Source organism: Balaenoptera physalus (assembly GCF_965194825.1).
Source record: "Balaenoptera physalus genome assembly, chromosome: 3".
NCBI lineage: Eukaryota > Metazoa > Chordata > Mammalia > Artiodactyla > Balaenopteridae > Balaenoptera > Balaenoptera physalus.
This window is the reverse complement of record NC_138890.1, coordinates 47869465-47891502: the sequence shown is the minus strand read 5'-3', so window position 1 is coordinate 47891502 and position 22038 is coordinate 47869465. Positions and strand designations below refer to the sequence as shown.

Sequence of the window (22038 nt, the reverse complement as noted above, 5' to 3'; positions counted from 1 at the left end):
AGGGGCTCCATGGAACAGTCAGATATTTCTTGCAAATCCCAGCACTTGTAGCTGTCCTGTGTGTGTCTGTGATTATGTAATCTTGGTGAGGGAAGAGAGGAGTTTTTGATAAAATGGCCTAGTCAAGTGGCAAAGCAAAATCAGGTCCAAAGTCTATTCTCTCCTTTTCTAACTGAGGAAAAATGGACTTTCCTTTTCTTGGATTTTCATCTTTTGGGTGGGAGTTCTGACCAGGGCAGTGGGCCAACTGGTAATTTCCAGAGCATTCAAGTTCATAGGTCGAACTGTATGCTGGTCCTGAAGGTCCAGACTCCATCTTATCAGATCTATGTCTTTATGATTTAATCCCTGGAGCCTTGGTTTTTTTCATCTGTAAAATAAGAGTCAGGGACACTTCCCAGGGCTGGTATGAGGAGACAGCGAGGTAACCCTGTGAAGCTTCTTCAGAAACTGTAAAGTTCTGTGACTGCTCGGACTGCTGCTTTGCAACCCACACAATTTCCCTGAACACAGCTGCCCTCTTTACAGGTTGTTTCAGCAGAAGCCCCTGTCCAGGAAGGTCTATGGAGCTCCAGTTTACTCTAGACAGGACCAGAATCCAGAGATCCCTGAAAGAAGCCTGGATCCTCTCACTAGAATCCCTGCAAAATGACTCATGTAATTGCTCTGTGTAAGTATCCTTAGCCTTTATTGTACACCCACACGATTCTGATGCTATAGATTCCTCTGGAATGCAGGGGAAGGGGGAAGGGGGCTCATTTTAAATGCACAGGATTGACGAGACCACCAATTCCACTTGTAAAGGCAGCAGGGACCACCAAATGTCCAAGTCAAGGCACCTGCCTTCCAGAGCCTTGGGGTCTGTCTTTCTGTCATTCCTCCCAATGTGGGAGGTGGGTAGCTTTTTTCCTTTAAAGCTCCTAGGAGGGATTTCTAGGGTCTTCCCTCAGGAATTAGTTGTAGGAATAATTGGGCCAGTGGAGTGCAGGAGATATATCCAGCACAGACCTTGCGCTCCCAGAAAAAGTGACCTAGATCAAGCAGCGGGTGGATGGAGGACTACTGTGGGGACCCCCTGCCACCTACTGACTTGCAGCTGAACCCACATTCCCAGTCGCATCTGCCAGGCTGGGGGCTGGGGGAGCGGGGGCAGAGAGAGCTGAGGAAGGCGGGGGAGGGCGAAGGGGACCGCAGGGCTGTCCCTTTCCGGCGAGCAAGCTCCAGGTATCACACCCCCTCACCCGCCCACCCAGCCAGCCATCGGCACACCCAGCAAGGAGACTAAGGTGAGGATGAGGAGGCAGGGGGTGATGGGGAGAGGAGGTCAGCTGGGGAGCCTCGGGAACTGGCTCGCTGGTGGGTACTGGCGTAGAGCTGGCTGCCTGTGAGAGCGTGAGGGGGAGAGCGAGAGAGCAAGGGAGGGAGAGAGAGGCAGGCTGCGAGGAGGAGAGGAGAGCAGAGGAGAGGGAGAGGGGGAGCAGCGCTCAGCTCGCAGGAGGACAGGCTTCTCTTTTCCGTGCTCAGTTAATCTGGCTGTCAGTTGGTGTTAACGCTGCAGTTTAAGCGCTCGGATTCCAAGGGAAACAGACAAACCTCGCAGAAGGCAGGCAGGAAGCAAGCGAGGAAGGAAGGAACGGCAGGAGGAAAAGAACAGGCAGAAGAGAGAGAGGAATAAAGGGAAGGGGGGAAACACCAAATCTATGATTGGACCTGGGCTTCTTTTTCGCCAATGCAAAAAGGAATATGCAGCACATTTTTGCCTTCTTCTGCACCGGTTTCCTAGGCGCGGTAGTAGGTGCCAATTTCCCCAACAATATCCAGATCGGTGAGTGAGAGGGGCAGCCTCGGGAGGGACTTTCTGGGTCTGGCCAGTTTTTTGAGGGGGGGAGGGGGTCTCTGTCCCCTCTCCCCCCCCAGCCCCACTACGGGCTGTCGTGCTTGACTATCTATGCAAAGCTGTCCGGTGATGTGAAGACTTGGACCGCTGGCATGGGGAGGGGTCTCCTCTGGATGGGATGCGGGGCAGAGAAGGGAAGTGTGCTCACACACACACACACACACACACGCACAAGCAGACACAGGTCCTCACACACCACTCACACTCTAGGCATGAGCATGTGAAATGGAGGAACCACTGCTTTGGAGGAAAAAAAATCAGGCTATAACAAGGAAAGGGGTGCTGAAGGAGTTAACTACGTGGCTTGGTAGATGGTGCCCGATTTCACCTGTTTGTATAAATATGTGTGGTGTGTGTGATTATGGATTAAATATGTACATATATATTTGAGAGAGGCGGTGATTTCTCACCTGGGGGAGGGGAAAGAGACCCTCTAAAAGAAGGAGTGAAGGATGCTGGGTTTATTGCAGCCACTAAAATAATGCTAAAAAGGCCCCCCACTCTAGGTGAAGGGGGCTCTCTCTCCTGCTCTGGACTCTTCTAGCTGCCTTCTGTCTGCTGTCTGCCATGCTGGGCTGGTGGTCCCCACTCCTCCGATTCTGGAACTTCCTAGCCTGCCTTTTTTCCTACTCCTTCAATCGCCCACTCCTCTTAGATTTCTCCATCCACAGATACGGTCTACCTTTTACACACACACAAACACACACATCCACATGTTCCTCTCCCCTCCTCTTAGCTTTCCCCATCACTGAGCTCCAGCCTCTCAACTTGGAGGCAGGTTTCAACACGCTGCATGCTTTTTTGTTCCCCATTTCCCATTCCTGGTTGTCATGTTCCTCAAAGGACCCTCACCCTCCTTGTATTTATGGGGGCAGCCGATAGCTATTGCTCCTCCTAATAACAACGGGTGAAAGCGAAACAAACAGAAGCAGTAACACCAGTAACAACGTGTGTCCACAAGGGCTCAGGGATTCAGTATGACCAGCATCTCAGGGCTGTTTATGTCCCGGAATCCAGCAAGCTGCTTTGCTTGCAGGCATCTTGGTGGGTCTGGGTTCTCATTTCTCTCCCCTGACACGGACATTGCTCCACTAGGGAAAGTTCCCGTTCCTAGGAGTTTGTGTCTCTTGTGTGCGTGTGTTTGTGGGGCGATGTGGTGCAGGTGGTCTTTTGTTGGGCACATATGTGCTGCAGTATCAGTCTCTTTTGGCCTCTCCAGTGTGCTGGTTCTGAGGGTGGTTAGAACAGCCATGGAGTAACTTGCTTTGTTTCCTGACACCTGTTAAGCTACATTCTGAAGTGTGTCTGTATATGTGTGTTAGTGCCTTAGACGCAAAACAAAACTTCCTGCCTCTGGAGACGCTTCTCTTGCAGCCCAGCCTATAGCCACTTACCTCCCCACCCCCACCCGCTCTCTTTCATTCATTGCAGGGGAGGAGGAAGCCAGGGAAGTGTTTGGGGTGTGGTCATCTGGCGGGGAGGGGGGAGCATCAGAATCAACAAGAATTTTTTTGTTTTTGTCCTTTAAAATGGAGGCATATGACCATGTGTAAATCACTTGCTCTTACGTGTGGGTCTTCTTTACGTTGGTGCTTATGTATTGCCCATACTTTGCTGATTGGAAATACTTAAGATATGAGGACTTGCTTTCTCCAAGTGTATTTGTGTATATTGCCGTGGATATATAAATGCACAGGGTGTTTTGTGTATACGTAGAGATGCTTGCTTATGTATCTCTGCAGATTTTTCATCATATTTTGCCCCAACTTGCTTGTTCAACTGATTGAACCATTGTTTTTGTTTTCACATAAAAGGTTGAAACGTTAAATTGTAGAACACACGCTGAAAATATCACTGCCACCAGATAGTACTTGATTCTACTTGTACTGCCTCTAACAAAAGCCTTACAATTCGCTTACTGGTTGTTAAAAACAAACACATATCTACTGTATAAGAAGTTAGAAGTGTATCACATTGGGATTGGGATTCCTAAGGAATCTGAGATAAACTTGTATGTAAACATTCATTATAGTTCAGTCTCTGGAGACTGCTGACTTTACTTCACAGAAATATATTTTAATTTATTTACGTGTCCACAGTAAATACAAAGGTAAGGTGTGTACTCTTGTTTCTTGGAACAGGAGCCCCGCCAGGCCCCTTTGTTCTGCTTTGTACTAGAATAGAATGTTTGCATCCTCTGGACATCCTTAAGCCCCCAGAGCTTTGAAGCCCAAGGTTCTCCCAGGCAAATACACACGATGGCAATCCCTTATGTAACAAGTCATTCCTGGAATCATGAGTGGTGAAAGAAGCAGCAAAACACTGTTTGCAGAAAATCAGTTTTCAGAGGAACTGAATAAACCTTAGAGGATTGTCAAACAGGTCTTGCTAGGTCAAAGACTACAAGGGTCAAAGTCAAAGCAAACGGTTATAGTGCTGGAGAAGCTCATAGGCTCCCAGAGCTAGAGTTTACTCTGTAACATGTATTAGCACTACTTCCTGTAAGGCTCTGTGATGAGAAACGGGTCCGATACAGGAAAAATTAGGCACGGCTAGGGTTTAAGTACATGCAAGAGCATAGGCTGCCTAAGAGGCTTGCACGAGAAAGAAGGAAGAAAAACTCCACAATGCTCCTGTTTTCTCTGACCTGAACTGAGTTGAGGGGTGAACAATCAAATATTTGGGCAGTGACAGATGTTAGAGTCCTTGTCACGTAAAAGCTCATCTGTGGAAGTTGAAGCCTCAGGTTGCAGTTGAGTCTACGTGAATTCTGATCCTCACTACTAAAGGCAACACCTAGTGAGTATGGACTGGGGAGAAGAAAAGGGCCCATCTGGGGTGGGCTGTTGAGGAATCAAACCGGTCTCTAGCCCAGATACCATGTTGCATTTTCTCTCCTCACAGGGGGATTATTTCCAAACCAGCAGTCACAGGAACATGCCGCTTTTAGATTTGCTTTGTCGCAACTCACAGAGCCCCCAAAGCTGCTCCCCCAGATTGATATTGTGAACATCAGTGACAGCTTTGAGATGACCTATAGATGTAAGTAATTGCTTCTATTTCTGAGATTTCTTTCTGCGATCGACCAATGAAGGGAGGGCCTGTACGTAGGTGGCGATGTTGCAAAAAATGACGAGGTGTCATCCGTATTCATAAGAGAAAGCCCGACAAGAAAAATTTCCAGGGCCTTTTGAGTGATTCGATCAGTTGGTGTGTTAGATCCTGCAGCGTTTCATAGAATGGGTTTGCTTTTTCACTGCCAGATAACTTTCAATGCCAGCACGATGAGGACTGGGGTTGACTGCATCTCCCCTACCTCGCAGAGGTTTTCTGGTTCCGTTGACAGTTTCACACTTAGGAAACTTCTGAGAGGCGTAGAATAAAAGGTTCTGACTTGGAGAATGTGGTTTAAAGTGCTTACGCCTTTCCTGTGCACAGTTAAAAGGAGAAAACGTTGCTATAGCTTGATAAGGAAGGATACCTGAGAAGGTGTCTATTTGGTTTCCCATTTTTAGAAATGACCAATAATTATTTTAAAAAGTTTATGCCTTGATTATTTCCAAAATACTTTGAAGTGACGGATGGCTTACACGGATTTTAGGATGGCCTTTGAGCACAAAACAGAACAGAGGTGACCCCAAGAAGGAGAAAGGAGAGGCCAATTTCTGCCATCTGAACTGAATGCATTATAAAATGCGGGCAACAAACACCATTCTGAGTTTTTCTGACAACTAAGGCTGAAAAGGAAACCTGTGTGGTGGCATGATTGCCATTTTAAGACAGGTGAAAGCATAAAATATAATCAGTAGAGACATTTTCCCTCCAGGGATTAAGCTCAAGTAGGAATTGATGGCATGGAAGTGTGAGCTGAATGGGCAAGAACAACTCGTAAGTGGATTAAATTGGCACTGTAGGCTCTGGGTGCCACTGTGGCCTTGGTGGCTTCTGCTGAGCTGTGGATGGCAGAAGGCATGCACCATATTTCCTTCATTGCTTTCCCACATTCCCCTCCCGGTGAGCTCTCAATGATTTGAACTGAACACACTCAAACTGAGAATTCAGCATTCTCCCTATCCCTAAGACCACTCATAAGATAATGTATATGCAAATTCCAAGAATTATAATTATTCCAATTACTCAGCCATAAAAAAGAATGAAATAATGCCATTTGCAACGAGATGGATGGACATAGAGCTTATCATACTAAGTGAAATAAATCAGAGAAAGACAAATATCATATGATATCACATATGTGGAATCTAAAAAAATGATACAAATGATCTTATTTACAAAACAGAAACAGATTCACAGACACGGAAAACAAACTTATTGTTACCAAAGGGGAAAAGTGGGGAGGGGGATAAATTAGGAGTTTGGGATTAACAGATATACACTGCTATATATAAAATGGATAAACAACAAGGACCTACTGTATAGCACAGGGAACTATATTCAGTATCATGTAATAACCTATAATGGAAAAGAATCTGAAAAAGAATATATATATATGTATATATATGTGTATATATATATATATATATATATATATGACTGAATCACTTTGCTGTACACCTGAAACATTGTAAAGCAACTATACTTCAATAAAAAAAAGAATTATAATTATTTCAGATTCCATTTACTGAGGACTTACTGTGTGTCAAGAACTATGATAAGTATTTTATGGACAATTATAGTAACATTCATTACCGTTTACTGAACATCCACTGTGGCCCTGCAACGCACTAATTGCTTTTCATGTGTTAGTTTGTTTAATCCTCACAGGAGCCCTGCAGTGCTCTATATTATCTTCCTTTTAGGGAAGAGGAAACTAAGGCTGCAACAGGTTATATAACTTGCCCAGGGTCACCCAAGAAGCAAATGGTGGTCTTGTGACCCCAAAGTACATGTTTCTGGGCGCTGCGATAGATACATAGATCCCATGGTAACTTGATCAATTTCACTGAGATTACCCAAGAAACAAAAGGGAATTTTCAGAGTTTTATAAGACAGTGGCCTGATAAAGCACCTAGGCAGAAAACCTTATAATGCTTCAAATTGTAGCCATGATTTTGCACAGGAGTGACCCACTGAATAAATAAAACAGCAGTTCTGCATTCTGGTAATGCTGAGGTTGAAAATCTTGTCAACTGTGTTACTCACAACACTTAAAAGTGAGCTGAAGTTTAACTGTTGAATTGTAGTTCTGTGAAACCATCTCCCTGGAAAGCTAAAATAATATTGAGTAGGTATTTGGTTATTAGATAACCTCCCATTTCTTTCAATATGGCTTAAAGGAGAATTTTTAAAGAGAGGATTTAGGTGTGGGCATCAATGTATCTAAAAACCACCAGAGATTATGCATAACCTATTGCATGCATGTCCATATTTTAATTTATTCCCTGGGTAGAGGCTCCATAGCTTTTGTCACCCTCTCAAAGGGATCCATTACTCTAGAAGGATTATTTGCTTAGGGAATCTAAAAGAATAAATGGCTGGCATGTGTATTCACTCATACTGCTGAGAACTGACTACAACAGAGCTTGGTGGAAAGAGATGTTAACTGCTATTCTAGTGTCAAGATGTTGACTGACACGACAAAATAATAAAAGACAAAAATTGGAGGAAATGTTCTAAGGCAAAAGGTTGTGTTTCTGTACCGTTATCTTAACAACCTAAGACTTGATCTCTAACAGGGTTGTTGGCCGTTTATTGGGAGGACTGAAATGTGATACAGGCAATGTCATCCACTGTGGTTAATGAACCGGAAGTGAGTGGATATGGGTTCTTGAACTTGATTCCTGCCATATACCAGTGTACAGTTTTCTATGAATTTGGTCATTCTTTTTTTTTTTTTCCCCCCAAACTGTCCCTGTCTTTATTTATTTATTTTTTTAACATCTTTATTGGAGTATAATTGCTTTACAATGGTGTATTAGTTTCTGCTTTATAACTAGGTGAATCAGCTATACATATACATATATCCTCATATCTCTTCCCTTTTGCGTCTCCCTCCCTCCCACCCTCCCTATCCCACCCTTCTAGGTGGTCACAAAGCACCGAGCTGATCTCCCTGTGCCATGCGGCTGCTTCCCACTAGCTATCGGTTTTACATTTGGTAGTGTCTATATGGCCATGCCACTCTCTCACTTTGTCCCAGCTTACCCTTCCTCCTCCCCGTGTCCTCAAGTCCATTCTCTAGTAGGTCTGTGTCTTTATTCCCGTCCTACCCCTAGGTTCTTCATGACAATTTTTTTTTTTTTAGATTCCATATATATGCGTTAACATACAGTATTTGTTTTTCTCTTTCTGACTTACTTCACTCTGTATGACAGACTCTAGGTCCCTCCACCTCACTACAAATAACTCAATTTCATTTCTTTTTATGGCTGAGTAATATTCCATTGTATATATGTGCCACATCTTCTTTATCCATTCATCTGTCAATGGACACTTAGGTTGCTTCCGTGTCCTGGCTATTGTAAATAGAGCTGCAAGAATTTGGTCATTCTTTAAACATTTCTTCAATGCTATGAACTGATATGGTCATTGGAAAAACAGAGTTGATAAAAGGTCCTTGCTCTTAAATGGCTTACACTCCAATAGGGACTCTGCTGTGTGTCCAAGAACTGAGAGGGTACTGGGCAATTGGGGTGGCTATGGTGGCAATGTAATTTCCAGCCTGCCTGGAAGATTCTTTGTTAACTTTCATCTGAGACTAGTGAACCCTTTGGGGCTGTGTTCACTGTGATCCATTGGTCTGGGAAAACTGACATCTGTTCCAATTTGGATTGAGTAAAAAAATGTCGAAGGGAGCAGAGAGGTTTTAGGTATGATGCCTTAACTAATCATTTATTGAAAATTAAGGAAGCATCTTATTGAGATTTAATTTCATGTGCTTTTTTGAAATCTGGACTAGTAGTTAACCTTAAATTAACTCTCCCAGTCTTACCTCCAGAAAATAACCAAATCTTTATTTTTTCATCATTTTCCTGTCATTTGTTTTTTTCCTATACATTTTGCTATTCATGATCCCTCCACCAGAGGGTGGAGAAGGGAAAGGAGAGGAAGTGTAACAGGAACTATTCCTGCTAGATGTATTAGCAACAGGGGACATTAAAAAGGCAGAGTGGTCCTTAGAGGGTAGGGAACGCAGGGGAGAGTATCGCTAATACCTCCAGCCAAGATGAGAGTTCTGTGTCTTCTTTGCATTCCACCTTCCTTCTTTCCTTTTCTGTCATCATTAAGGGATAAAGTCATTGAATCAGCAACGCAAATGCTTTAGGATCTCCTCTGAGTATACTTCCAAGCCCACAAGGGCAGGAGTTGAAGAGTCTGTCCATAGAGATGGTAGTTACTGACTAGCTGTTCAGCTTATCTTGGTGTCTTTATGGAAGTATGAATAAAGGGACAGATGAAATACTAATTGGGGTTCCTATTAGATTTCTGAGGAGCACTGTTGCAACTTAATCCTTACTTTTCATTTAGTCATCCATTTATTTGTTCAGCGAATACATGCTGAATTTCCACTGTTTGCCCAGCACAGTGCCAGGTGCTAGGAATATAATGGCCGACAAAGAAGAGACAGCTTCTTTCCTTGTGGGAGTTACAGTTTAGCCTGGAGATCCTCAAACTTCAGCGCACAGAAAATTCACCCAGGGAGCTTGCTTAAAGCAAGACTCAGGGGCAGACTCTAGACTTCCTGAATCAGAATATTCAAGAGCTGGCCCTGGGGAGATTTGGCAGCAGTTAATATGGGCATCCCACTTGAAGAAACTCTTTAAAAACCTTGCATTCCTTTAGCAAGCATTTTTTTGAGCCCTTAACCAAGCCCAGGCGTGGTGCTAAGCACTAGAAATGTAGACAAAAGTAAGACATGTTCCCACCCTGGAGGACTTTATCCCTAGTGAAACCAACCGTCCTATAAAGAGAAGTTAAAAATGTAATGTTTTAAGTGTTACAGCAGTCACTTGCAGGGAGTGTTAGAGATGCTTTGAAAAGTGGGGTTGGCCTCTCAGAGGGTGGTGGTTGATTTGAGTCTCACTGATAAATGGAAGCTTTCTAGGAGGTCAAGGTGAGGGGGCCAGAAAGAAATGAGGCAAGTGTGTTCCAGGCAGAGGGAACAGCGTGTGCAAAAGAAAAGAGAACGCTTTACCTAGTTCTTCCCCTGCTCTGACCTCCTGTGTCACTCCATGCTGGGCCTCTCATTTGCCAGTTGTCAAATGCTGCGGAAGGGGTGACCCAATGGCTATCCCCAAGCCACTTTCAGCACAGTGTTTAGGAAGCATTGAATTGCACGTCGGAATTTGGGTATCTTAGTTCTCTTTGAAATTTCAAACCATTTGGCAACACTGGACCCTGGGTCTATGTAGCCCCAGTTGGCTAGGATGGGAGTATCCCACCTGGATGGCTTCTCTCTCGAGCAGCCCACTTCTCTCCTTTTCTCCACCTGCCTGGCTCCTGGAAGCATTGAGCTTTTAAGCCCCAGTTGATTTGCTCTGCAATGTTGCCTGTGTTGTGTGTTTATAGGTCAACCCTACCACCAGAATGTGAATCGCTGTTCAGAAAGACCATGTTTAGCTGTTGTTTGGTGTTGCTGAGAACACCTGGCACAGAGCTATTCCCTTAACACAAATGAACAAATGTTTCCAGGAATCAGAGAGTCACACAGCATAGATGCTGGGAACTTAAATAACAATCAGATGGAGTACAGTGTGCCTATTTCCAGTGGGTCTCCCTCTGTTGTGGACCTACTTAGGAAGCCCAAGGGCATTCTAACAAGATGTTAGGTGCTGGCAACAGACACGTGGCCTCTTAGCTTTCGCCTGAGCATCCCTCATCATTTTCTGAACTGCAAACTAACAGTCCAGAGACTTGTTTCGCCTGACCTGCATGATGCTTTTCAAAATCTGGGATAAAAATCCAAATTTCTGGCTTCTTTGAAAAAACTTAGGGCATCAGGCAACTCTGGACCCACATTCCTGCTCTGCTTCTACTGTCTAGAGAAGTGCTGACCGATTTAAGTATAAAGTATAATCTCTCAAGTTTACCGAAGTCCTGACCACTCCTTATCAGACATGTGGCCAGTATAACAAATTATGTTACTTGGCCAGGCCTGTAAGTAGGCCAATGTGCTCACACCTGATTTATATACTTCAGCATCTGCCGTTTTATTATTTTATTTTCATAATATCTATTCCTCACCCTGCAATAAACAGTAGAGGCCACAAAAGGTATGTAACTCCTGCTCTCAAGAAACTGGTCTAGGGAATTCCCTGGCGGTCCAATGGTTAGGACTCCATGCTTCCACTGCAGGGGGCACGGGTTCAATCCCTGGTCTGAAAACTAAGATCCTGCAAGCCGTGTGGCACAGCCAAAAAAAAAAAAAAAAAATTGATCTATATGTACTAATGAAACTGTTGGGAGGATAAGCAAGGATTATTCTGAAGACCTACCATATGCCGCACACTTCACACATGTTGTCTTATTTATACTTTATAATAATCTTGAGAGGTTATTATCTCCATTTTATAGATGGCGCTACTGAGAGTGAGAACGATTAAGTGTCTTCTCCACATTACCCAGTGAAGAAGAGCCTAAACTAATATGTGAAGCCAGCTTTGCAAACTCCAAAATTCAGTGAGCTTTCACCCTTTTGAGACAGAGGAACATTATGGACACAAACAAAGTGAAACGGCAGGAAAAGAGCCCAACACAAGAAGTGCCAAAAGAAGTGAAGTTTATGATTCAGGATTAAGTGCTAAGACTTCCAAGGCAGAGGCAGATGGCTGTGGATAAGGAATACTTCTTGCAGGAGGTGGAACTGGAGCAGGTATTGAAGGGTGGAGCAGATTTGGGGCATGTCATGAGAGGAAGGTTTTTGAGTGGGTAGAGTCACAATATTTCTCCTCCCCTCATCTCTACCACTACGGCATATATTTATTTTTGCAAGGTGGAGAGTTCAGACTTTATCTCTTGCATCCATGCTGAGCTCCCGGTTACATGGCAGATGTCTGCATTTCTCTGGTTGATGTTACAGTGTGATTGTGGTTTCTCCACTTTCACCTCTGCCCTCACTTTGAGACACACAGGCCCCAACATTGTCTGTGCTTGACTCTTGGTTCTTATGATAATATTGATGATCATCAGTTTTTTGATGCAGAAGAGTGTGAACATTGCTTCCTCTGATTAGTTTGAAGACTTCTGCTGAGATGGGTGAGATTACTATTCTTTTAGATGCTCAAGATAAAGTAGTCATATGGGACATTTGGGAAAAAGTTAAGATTCATTTATGTGTTCATGCGTTCCTTCAAAGCACTTTTACTATTGCCCCCTATGGAGCATATGTACCATTACAGCCCCCTCTCATACCCTTGCAGACAGCATTCACTGATTACAGAATTCTTTTCCACTGAATGTAGACATGGCCTTAAATTCCCTCTCACCAGAACATTCCAGGCAGTGGCTACAAATTGGTCAGAGTTGCAGTTGATACACGAGATAAAATCCATTTACCATTACAAGGCATTACACTAGGAATTGAGGGAAATAAAATGCATTAGACATTGATTCTCCCCTTAAGGGGCTCAGGTTCTTACAGAGAAAATAGGCATGCACAAAAAACTGATATAATGGAGAGGTTCTCTGCACTCCCCTTCTCTCACTCACACACACATTGCGAGAAGGGAAGGAAAACTTCCAGTTGGAAGAATCAGACCAGGTAGGTAGAAGGGCAGGTGGAATGTAGATGGGAAGATAGGAAGATACACACATGTGCGTGCACACACACACACACACACACACACACGCACGCACACGCACACACACACCAAGTCTGACCAGTGAAAAGTATATTGGATTGAGATTTGAAGACATGGACTCAAGTGCTGGACTATTTTCTTGAGTCATTCACGTGTGACTTCAGAGTTCCACTCCCATGCTTATTTGTATGATGAAGCTCCTATGACCTCTAAGAGTCCTTCTAGGGCTGTATTTCAATGATGAGAGTGCATGGAAAACTCCAGGAATAAACAATTAAGAGAAGAAGCTTTTGTACCAGCCTTTGGTTGGACAGAGGCTCACTGAACAAACTGAGACTCTGAGAAAAGCTCTGAACCCTGCCCACCGAGTTGCACAGCCAAGCTACATTTGTAAGCAGATACAGGGGTATTAAGCCAACCATGGGCCTCAGGTGCATTCATTCAATATTCAACTAGTATTTATGGAGTGCTTACTATTGTGAACAAAAACAGAAAGGAGCCCTGTGCTCATGGAGCTTACCGGCTAGTAAGGGATGCAGCTATTAGTCAAATAATCATACCAATGAGTGCATCATTACAGATCAGGATAAAGATGTGAAAGAAAGGGCCATGATTCAATGAAAGCATATTACAAAGGAACCATCTTTGGGCAGAGAGGTGAATAGGTGTTTGAGCTGAGAACTGAAGGCTTTTGGTGATGTGGTGTCGGGAACAGGAGGAATATTCTAGAAGCTTTCTGGGCAGAGGGCTGGTGGGGGTTAAGGGGTGCGGGAGTATGGGGCTGGGGACGGTGGCAAGGGCCAGGCCTGGTGGGTCCTGTTATGGAATTTGATCTTTAGCCCAAGAGCTGTGGGAAACCCACTGAAGGGTTCTAAGCAGAGAAGTGCCATGTTCAGATGTCTGTTTCTCACCGGGAATCAGAGGCTCAAGAACACTTTGCCGCTTTCAGGTTCCCTGGAGACTTTTTGCTAATGTCTTTGTTCCTTTACTCCCGTGTCCAGTTTGGGATGGAGTCTGGCAAAGGAAAGGGGACAGACGCTGGGGGCAAGGGGAAACTCTTGGCTGGCCGTAGGGGTCATATGCTGTATGTGGCTCTGTGGTGTATCTGTGGATGTGCTCTCGGAGGCGAAGCTGATCCAGCAGAGGGCCAAGAAATTTGGTGAGTATGTGTGCGGAGGCAGAGAATCATCTAGAACTCCACTTAATTTATCAGACGGGAAGGCTACACTACACTGAATCCTGGCCTCCATTCAAACCAGGCAACTCAATGGTCCTCAAATTCACACTGCTGTTTCCTCCACCTACACACTACGCCTCCCATATTCCCTTATCGAAATTCTGTCCCTCTGGTCTGTCCTAGCTCTTGCATCATCTTCTCTCCTAATCCTCCCTTGTCCCAGCCCCCCACATTCACACTCTCCTCTGCCCCGTAGCCCTTTGTATCTTCCCTGTAGCAGCTGTCACACTTAGCCCTGGGTTTTGGGTGCCTGGACCCTTATTTTACCTGCCCCACTGGACTAAGCAACTTGGGGGCAGTGACCTTGTTTTCTTTAGCTTCCCATCACGGTCTCCACCAGAGAATAGTGGGTGGTGGTGCTAGTGAAATGAATGAATGAATGAGTGAATGAATGAATGCAGAGCTGTATATTATGTAACATCAACGGCAGGGAGGAAAATAAGCCTGCATTACTGCTGTTTATGGGGTAGTATTTGGATATTACGAATTCTGAGAGTTCCAGCAGGCTGTGTTGTAAATTCCCGGGGAAGACGATTATAATAACTGTAGCTGGAAAGTGATGGAGGTGAAAACCAGTTATAAGTCCAATCAAAAGCTCATTCCAGCTCCTTCTAGACGACTGTCAGTCAGGGTCCAAAATAAGGTAGAAGGCTCCATTTTCTTTTTTTTTTTTTTTTTTTTTTTTAATTTATTTATTTATTTATTTTTGGCTGTGTTGGGTCTTCGTTTCTGTGCGAGGGCTCTCTCTAGTTGCGGCGAGCGGGGGCCACTCTTCATCGCAGCGCGCGGGCCTCTCACTATTGTGGCCTCTCTTGTTGCGGAGCACAGGCTCCAGACACGCAGGCTCAGTAGCTGTGGCTCACGGGCCTAGCTGCTCCGCGGCATGTGGGATTTTCCCAGACCAGGGCTCGAACCCGTGTCCCCTGCATTAGCAGGCAGATTCTCAACCACTGTGCCACCAGGGAAGCCCAAGGCTCCATTTTCTAAATAAAGGATTTCCGGTTCAAGGCCTGGCTCTGCCATGGATGCCTTGCATGGCTTGGGCAAGTCAATTCTCTTTTTTGAACCACAGTTTCTTTCAAAGGAAGGTAAGAATTGTACCACTGATATGTGGTTATTGTGAGAAGGAGTAAATGATTGCTAATTTCAAATCAACTTTCCACTCAGTAAAATGGCATCAAGTAGGTAATTTTATTCTCCCTTTTTCACAGATGAGGAAGCTGAGCTCTCAGGGGAGTGAGGGGGCAATGGCTTGGGTTTCTGGTTCCATCCCTAGACATGTGCGGGCTGGGAGGGCTTTCTTCATTTCACTGTCTGCTGTGTCTGCCTGCTCCCTTGTGGATGCTATAGCTCCCCTCCTGTGGCAGCAGCCCTCCTCCCCTGGTGCCAGTAGCCCTCCTCCCCCAGTGTCAGTGCCTGCTTCTTGTGTAACACAGCCCTGTGCCCTTTCAAGGGACCTGTGCTGCTGCGTGCCAGCTGCAGTCAAGGTGTGCAGTGTACAGAGGTTACTGGAAATCTCTTTCTATCCCCGACCACTCCCATGACTTTGGTGTATCACAGCTTGCTGTTCCGAGGGCACAGGGAAGCCCAAGGTCACGGGAGGTCCAGATCCCAGGGAATGCAGGCAAAATCGGGGTTAAGGAGGCAGCTGGAGGCTAATGTCATTACATGGAATCTCTAGGATGGAAATGAACTTTTTGAGACTAGCTTTTATTTCATGTACAAAAGTAGTATGCGTATTATAGAAAGCCATGTGGACACAAACACCAAACAAAATAAAAGTTGTGTAATTATAATATTAAGGATAAACTCTCCATCTTTTTTCTGAATATATCAATTTAAAAATTAAGAGTATATTTATATTACTGGCTAAGAACATGATTTTTTTACTCAGTGTAACACGTGTTACTTTGAACATCCCATATTCATCTTAATGTCTTCTTAAAAGCTCAATGTACACACATACCCTAACTTACTTCATCTATTGCCTGTTATTGGATATCTAGTTTATTTCCAAATGCTTTTTCCTAAAAATAATGCTATGATAATCATCCCAATAAAAGTTTAGTCATTTGTATATATCATTCTGATTTTAAGAGCATTAGAGACCAGTGGGGACAATTTCCAATGAGATTTAATAGAAAGGCATATACAGGAATTGAAACAAGTTGCTCAGTGCCAGCTTTGACATTGACTTGTATGACCTTGAGAAATCTTTTGTCCAGTTTAGTTTCCAGATGTATAATATGGGGTGATAATACCATATTCTCAGGCTAATTAGAATAGGCAAATGCCACTACTTACATGAAAGAGCTTTAAAAATTCAGAAGTGCTAGGCAAATGCAGGGTAATATAATTAACTAGGTGCTTTGTCTATTAACACAGTGTTTTTGGCTCAAGAAATTACGGCTTAGAGGGACAAGGGGGCAACCCCATTTGGGCAGTGAGTAGTCAGGACTCTTTTGGTGACAAGTGATAGAAAACTAACTGGATAATTTTGACTTCAGGTACAGCTAGATTCAGGGGCTTGAATGATATCATCAGGCGGCAGATAGACCCTCTAGATTTTGGGGCTTAGCTTTTCTCTAAACTGGCTTTATACTCATGTGTCACATCCCGGCACAGCCAGCCTACACCTGCCCATCTCAAAGTCCAATGGAAAGGGAACTTCTCTTTTGCCCTCAGTTCCACAAAAGTCCTCGGTCTGATGTCACTGAATAAAAATCAGGACACATGCTCATTTCTGAACATGACACAGTGGCCTGCATATTATCCTCTTTAGGTCATTCTATGCCTAGTCATATGGTCATTCTTAGAGCTTGGGGCAGTGAGAAGTACCAAATGGATTGTTGGTTTCATTCAGTCTATCCAAACTACGTGAACATGGGGGAGCAGTAATTCCTCCAAAGGAAATCAGGATGCTATTACCAAAACAATGGACATTAGATGCTCAGTAGGCAAAAAAAAAAAACACAGATGTCCTCCCACACACATCAATTCAGAAGAGAAAATTCAGAGAGGCTGGAGCTAGACCAAGGGTCAACATGCTAAGGCAGAGAAGAGCCACCAATGAGAGAAGAGCATACAAGGGATGCTGGTGGATAAGGCAAGATCAGAGGTCAGTGCAGGCAAAAGGTTTGAAATCCAGGCAGACTCATGAGTCAGTCAAAGCTATGAGGAGTCTTTGCTAATCCCCGCTCAGCCAGGAGCAAACCCGTGATCATGGAACAGTTTTAGGAAGTGTTGTCCACCCACATGGGTGTGGCTGAGGGTGGCCCTTCTGACCACTCTTTGACAGAATGTTGGGGCTGTCAGCCCTAAGATATCTGGTGATCTTGAGGCACCTCTACTCTTTCCCAGTGACCAAGATGTTCCCTGCTCTACTCAGACACTCAAGCTATTGTGCACAAACTCTTTAACAGTCCCAGTTGGAATCTTGGCTGCAATTCTGATGAGCCCACACCACCAGATGGTAGGCTCTTCTAATTGGTTCTATCTCTTCTAGCTTTTGGCAGGAATGAAGCCTTCCCTATGCCTCAAGACGGGGGATAGAGAGAGCCAGGATGAAATGAAAGAGGCTATAACCTCTGTTAAACAGGCAGAGATCTTAAATTAGTTCTTGTCCAAGGAGAACAGAGTGGTATGGTTTTTATCACACTAGGTCATGGATTCACCATGGACTAAAATTCTAAAACTAATGCTGATGAAACACAGGATTGTAATGACTGGAGAACTGTTTAGCTAGAAACGTCAACTGGTCTAGGGGAGGGCATTCATTTATTCAACCACTGATATTTATGGAGCATCATGGTAGATTAAATTTTTGGTAATTATTCATCTCTTCCCCAGACTCCTTGGGAAGAGTATATCTCCCTGCTCCACTAATGTCATGTTTGGTCATGTGACTTGCCTTGGCAAATGGGATATTATTAGGCATGTCTCAAGCAGAAGCCATGAGAAGAACATGCCCCAGAGAGCCTGCTGCTCCCAGAAGAATGAGAAATGCAAAAAAACAGAGGTGCTGCAGTCAACCCACAGACTGAAGTCTGAAGCAAAGCCATCTCAGCTGACTGGCAGAACTGTGAACACAATAGTAAATGTTCATTGTTATATACCATTGAATTTGGGGTGGTTTGTTATGTAGCAATAGCTGACCAATACAAGCAACTACTGTATGTTCCACACTTTGCTAGGCCCTGAGGGAACACTGGAGAATGGTAGATATGGTCTTGGTCTCCATGGAGCATATGTTCTATAGGGAGATAGGAAATAAATACATTTACATTTAAAAAATTGTAATAGAGATTGTTACTATGGCCATAGGAAAATAGGATGTAGTGACAAATCACTATTGTAGAAGAGAACGCCTACTTTGGATTAAGTGGTCAAGGAAGACCTCTCCAAGGAGGTAAACTCAAATAGGTAAGTTGGAAAGAAGCCAGACAGGAGTATGATCCCCTGCGTAATGTGAAAAAACAGCCACATGGTCAAGTTAGACTGAGAATCTTGGTCTAGGCAGGGGAGAAGGAGGAGCTCTGAAAAAATTTCTTGCAAATCAGGTCACTCCTAGAGCAGGCTGTCCTAGAGCAGGCTGTCCTAGAGCAGATGCTGGCTTGTCCGCACCATGTTGCATGTGCAAGTCAAGGGTTGACAGAGATGCACGTGCTGCCAAAGGCAAGACAGCCACTGAACGTGGAAGCCACAGAGCATAGCAGAGGAAGAGGGTAAGGCTTCCTAGGGCATACCTAACAAAGAGGTGATGGCATTGGCTATTCTTCCTGTCCTGGCTCCAGAATAATCAAGACTTGTTTCTGTTGCTTCTAAGGATGGCAGGAGAGGTGTGTATGTGTGTCTGTCTGTGTGTCTGTCTGTGTGTGTCTGTGTACATATATTCATTCTTTCACAGGGGAAGGAAATGAACTAGACAGCTTCTAGATCCCCTTCCAAGTCTTTGATTATAAAACTTAAGAATTCTGAGATTTAAGTTATGTGTGAAGGAAATGTTAAATCAAAGAACTTCATCTTAGCTCTGTGCCAAACTCCATTTGTTAATTGAGGCGGTTAATTAGGCCAGAGTCTCTCTCTCGAGCAAGTGGGATAAGCTCCAGCCATCCCTAACCTATCTGGTAAAGCACCTGGAGCTGTCAGAGCTCCAAGGAAGGGCAGAGAACATCTAATGCAAGCCCTCCATTTAATCTGCACTCCAGACACTGACAAGCAGGAGTTTGGGGGGATGGGAAGCTCATAAGGGTAAACATGGAGTCTAGAATCTGGGTAGTTCATTAGCTTTGATAAAATTACTTAAGCTGCACTTACTACCTCTTCTTCCTTACTCCAGTATCGTTCTCAATACCTTAAAATATGGTTTTCACCCTAACTATTCTAATGAACCAGTTTCTCTAGGGTTATGATAGGTTTCTCATCAGCAAATATTATGTTCTTATTTCTTGTAGCCTAAGATTCTGAGAGAATCTTCACACCTGTCCGTAAGAACCCTTAGCTTTGTGATGCTATGTTCTCCCCACCATCACCACTGGGGATCTCTGTGACCCTTTCTGCTCCCTTTTTCTCCCCAGTGTCTACCCTTTCCCCAAGATGATAGCTTCTACATTTGGGGTTGAATATATCAAAAACAGCCACCTTTCCTAATAAACCCTTTGCTTATCCCTCACTTTATTTCTGTTGAATCACTCCCTCTCAGAATGTCATGTCTGGTTTGATTCCACAGACTCTGTCAACCTCTCCATCCAATGCTATAATCTGTTGATTTCACCACCACTATGACTCTTGAATCTGTCCCCATTTTTCTTCTTTCTTCACTGGATTATGTCTTTAGCCTTCTGATTGGTCTCTCCACGTTATAATCCACTTGCCACACAGTGGGTAGACCAATTTCTTGAAGACTGTTTCTAATCATGAAACTTCTTTGTCTTAAACAAGTTGTCAATGTCTCCCCATCTTGTTTGAAGTTCAGACTTAGCCCAGAATATGAGTCTCTCAATAATATGGTCTCAGTCTCAAAAAAGTAGTTTCGAGACTTATCTAACCCAACACATTATGTTCCAGCCAAAGCAGTCTACGCAGAGTTGCCATAAACATGCCTTTCAATCTCTCACTGTGTTGCTTTTGTTCATGCTTCTGTTTCTACCTGGAACAGTCCTCACGACCAGTAAATGAATGAAGCACTAATATTTCACTGATGTATTCAATCAACTAGCATTTCCTGAGCACTCCTCTTTATTAGACCCTGGGGATGTAGCAGAGAACAAAATCTACCAAGTCCCTGTACTCTCCGGGTCTCTATACTGGTGAACAAATAGATAAATACAATGATTTCAAATCGTTGTTAAATGTTACAAATATAGCTAAGTAGAGTCATGGAACACAAGTTAGGCTAGAGAGCTGCTTAAATGGGTGGTAGGCTTCTCTGAAGAGGCGATACTTTAACTGAGCCTTGTTATGACCAACAGAACTTTCTGCAATGATGGAGACAGTCCGTACCTGTGCTAATATGGTAGCCACTAGTGACGCATGCCTATTGAGAATTTGAAATGTGGCTAGTATGAAGGAGGAACTAAATCTTTGATGTTATTCGATTTTAATTCATTTAAATTTAAATAGTCACAGGAGGCTAATGGCTATCATATCAGACAGCTTAGATCTGGACTCTGTAACTTTCCAGACAAAAAGAATAGTAAGTGTAAAAGCTTTAAAGTGAAAGTAAGCTTGTGTATTCAAAAAACAAAAGGAAGGCCAGTGGGGCTAAAGCATACTGAGCAAAGACTTAGGCAGGGTATTTTGTAGGCCATGATAAGAAACAGAGATTGACTTAAAATACAATAAAAATCACTAATGGGGCTTAAGTTTGGGAGTGGGTGATCTGATTTACACTTTTAAACGATTACCATGTTCCTCTGTGGAGAAGGGAAAAGGGGTAAATTGATGTGAAAACAGTGCGTACCAATCAGTTATCGCCGCTTAACAAATTACGTCAAAATTTTAGTGGCTTACACAGAATCTTTTTTTTAAACAATCATAGTCTGCAGACTGACTGCAGATCATCTGTTCTAGGCTGGATCAAGCTGGATGGAGTGTTTAGGTCTGCCCCGTGTGTCTTTGTTTTGGAAGTGAGTGTGAAGGGGTGGCAGCTAAAATAGATCTGGTACTCTCATGGAGGACCACAAGAGCACAACAGGCGAAGCCTTATCATGAAAGCCTCTTATTGTGTTGTGTCTTCTAATATTCCATTGGCTCAAGAAAGGCATGTGAGCAAACATAACACTCATGGGGCAGAGAAATACGCTCTGCCTTCTGAGAGGGATTATGAAGCTACATGGCAAAGGGCATAAATGTGTAATTCTATCACAGTAACCCAGTGCACCACAGAAGAAACTCAGGGAGACCCACTAAGAGGCTCCTGCAATAGTTGACATAACAGATGAAGGTGACTTGCACCCACCTAGTGACAGAGGAGATAGAAGGGCTAGCTTTGAAATCTATTTTGAAGGTGGTTAGCAACAGGACTTAGTGATGGATTGAATGCAAAGTATGAGATAAAAAAGCAGACCTACTTTCCAAGGTGCTTCTCAGATATTACCACTGTTCTATGAAACTGTTTCTCATTCTTCCTTTATTCATACCTGATATAACTGATCTCTTCATCCTTTATTTTACTAGCTCCCTTTTTTGGTACTGCTTTTATTGGCCCTTCTGACTTCCTACCTTCTGTACCTGGGGAAAGGTCATATCTACTATTAAGACCCTGAGCTCTTTGAGGGTGGGAAAACAAGATTATTTGTATTTGCAACCCAACTGCTTGAGACAGATGCTCAAGAAATATTTCCAGGGTAGTATCATGGTTAATCACAAGGACTTTGGAGGCAGCTTCCTAATTTTGAATTCTGTGTGATCTTTACAAGTGACCTCACCTCTCAAAGCCTTGGTTTCTTATTTTGTAAAGTGGCAATGATAATGCATTTCTCCTAGCATTGTTGCAAGGGTTGAAGGAGATAAACTTGGAAAGTGCTTAGCATAGGGCCTGGCATAGTAAGTACCCGATAAATGGGAGCTATTACTGTTTGTTCAATTTAATTGTTTGTGATGACAAGCTTCTCTGGAAATGCTCTCCAGAGTCTTCATCAGAAAAT

The 22038-nt window shown here is 43.7% G+C and overlaps 1 protein-coding gene across 3 annotated transcripts in view; it reads left to right on the top strand.

Annotated features, from left to right (window-relative positions):
• Positions 1-1161: 1161 nt before the first annotated feature.
• The window catches only part of GRIA1 (glutamate ionotropic receptor AMPA type subunit 1), a 305861-nt gene continuing 284984 nt past the window's right edge, over positions 1162-22038 (top strand). Inside the window, exons 1-2 of one of the 3 annotated variants that reach the window (XM_082455651.1) lie at positions 1162-1825; positions 4802-4939. In XM_082455651.1, coding sequence (XP_082311777.1) covers positions 1744-1825; positions 4802-4939 — 220 coding nt within the window. In that variant the 5' untranslated portion in view covers positions 1162-1743. The remainder of the gene's footprint in view (positions 1826-4801; positions 4940-22038) is intronic. The other 2 variants (XM_082455650.1, XM_082455649.1) reach the window with 2 other exon arrangements.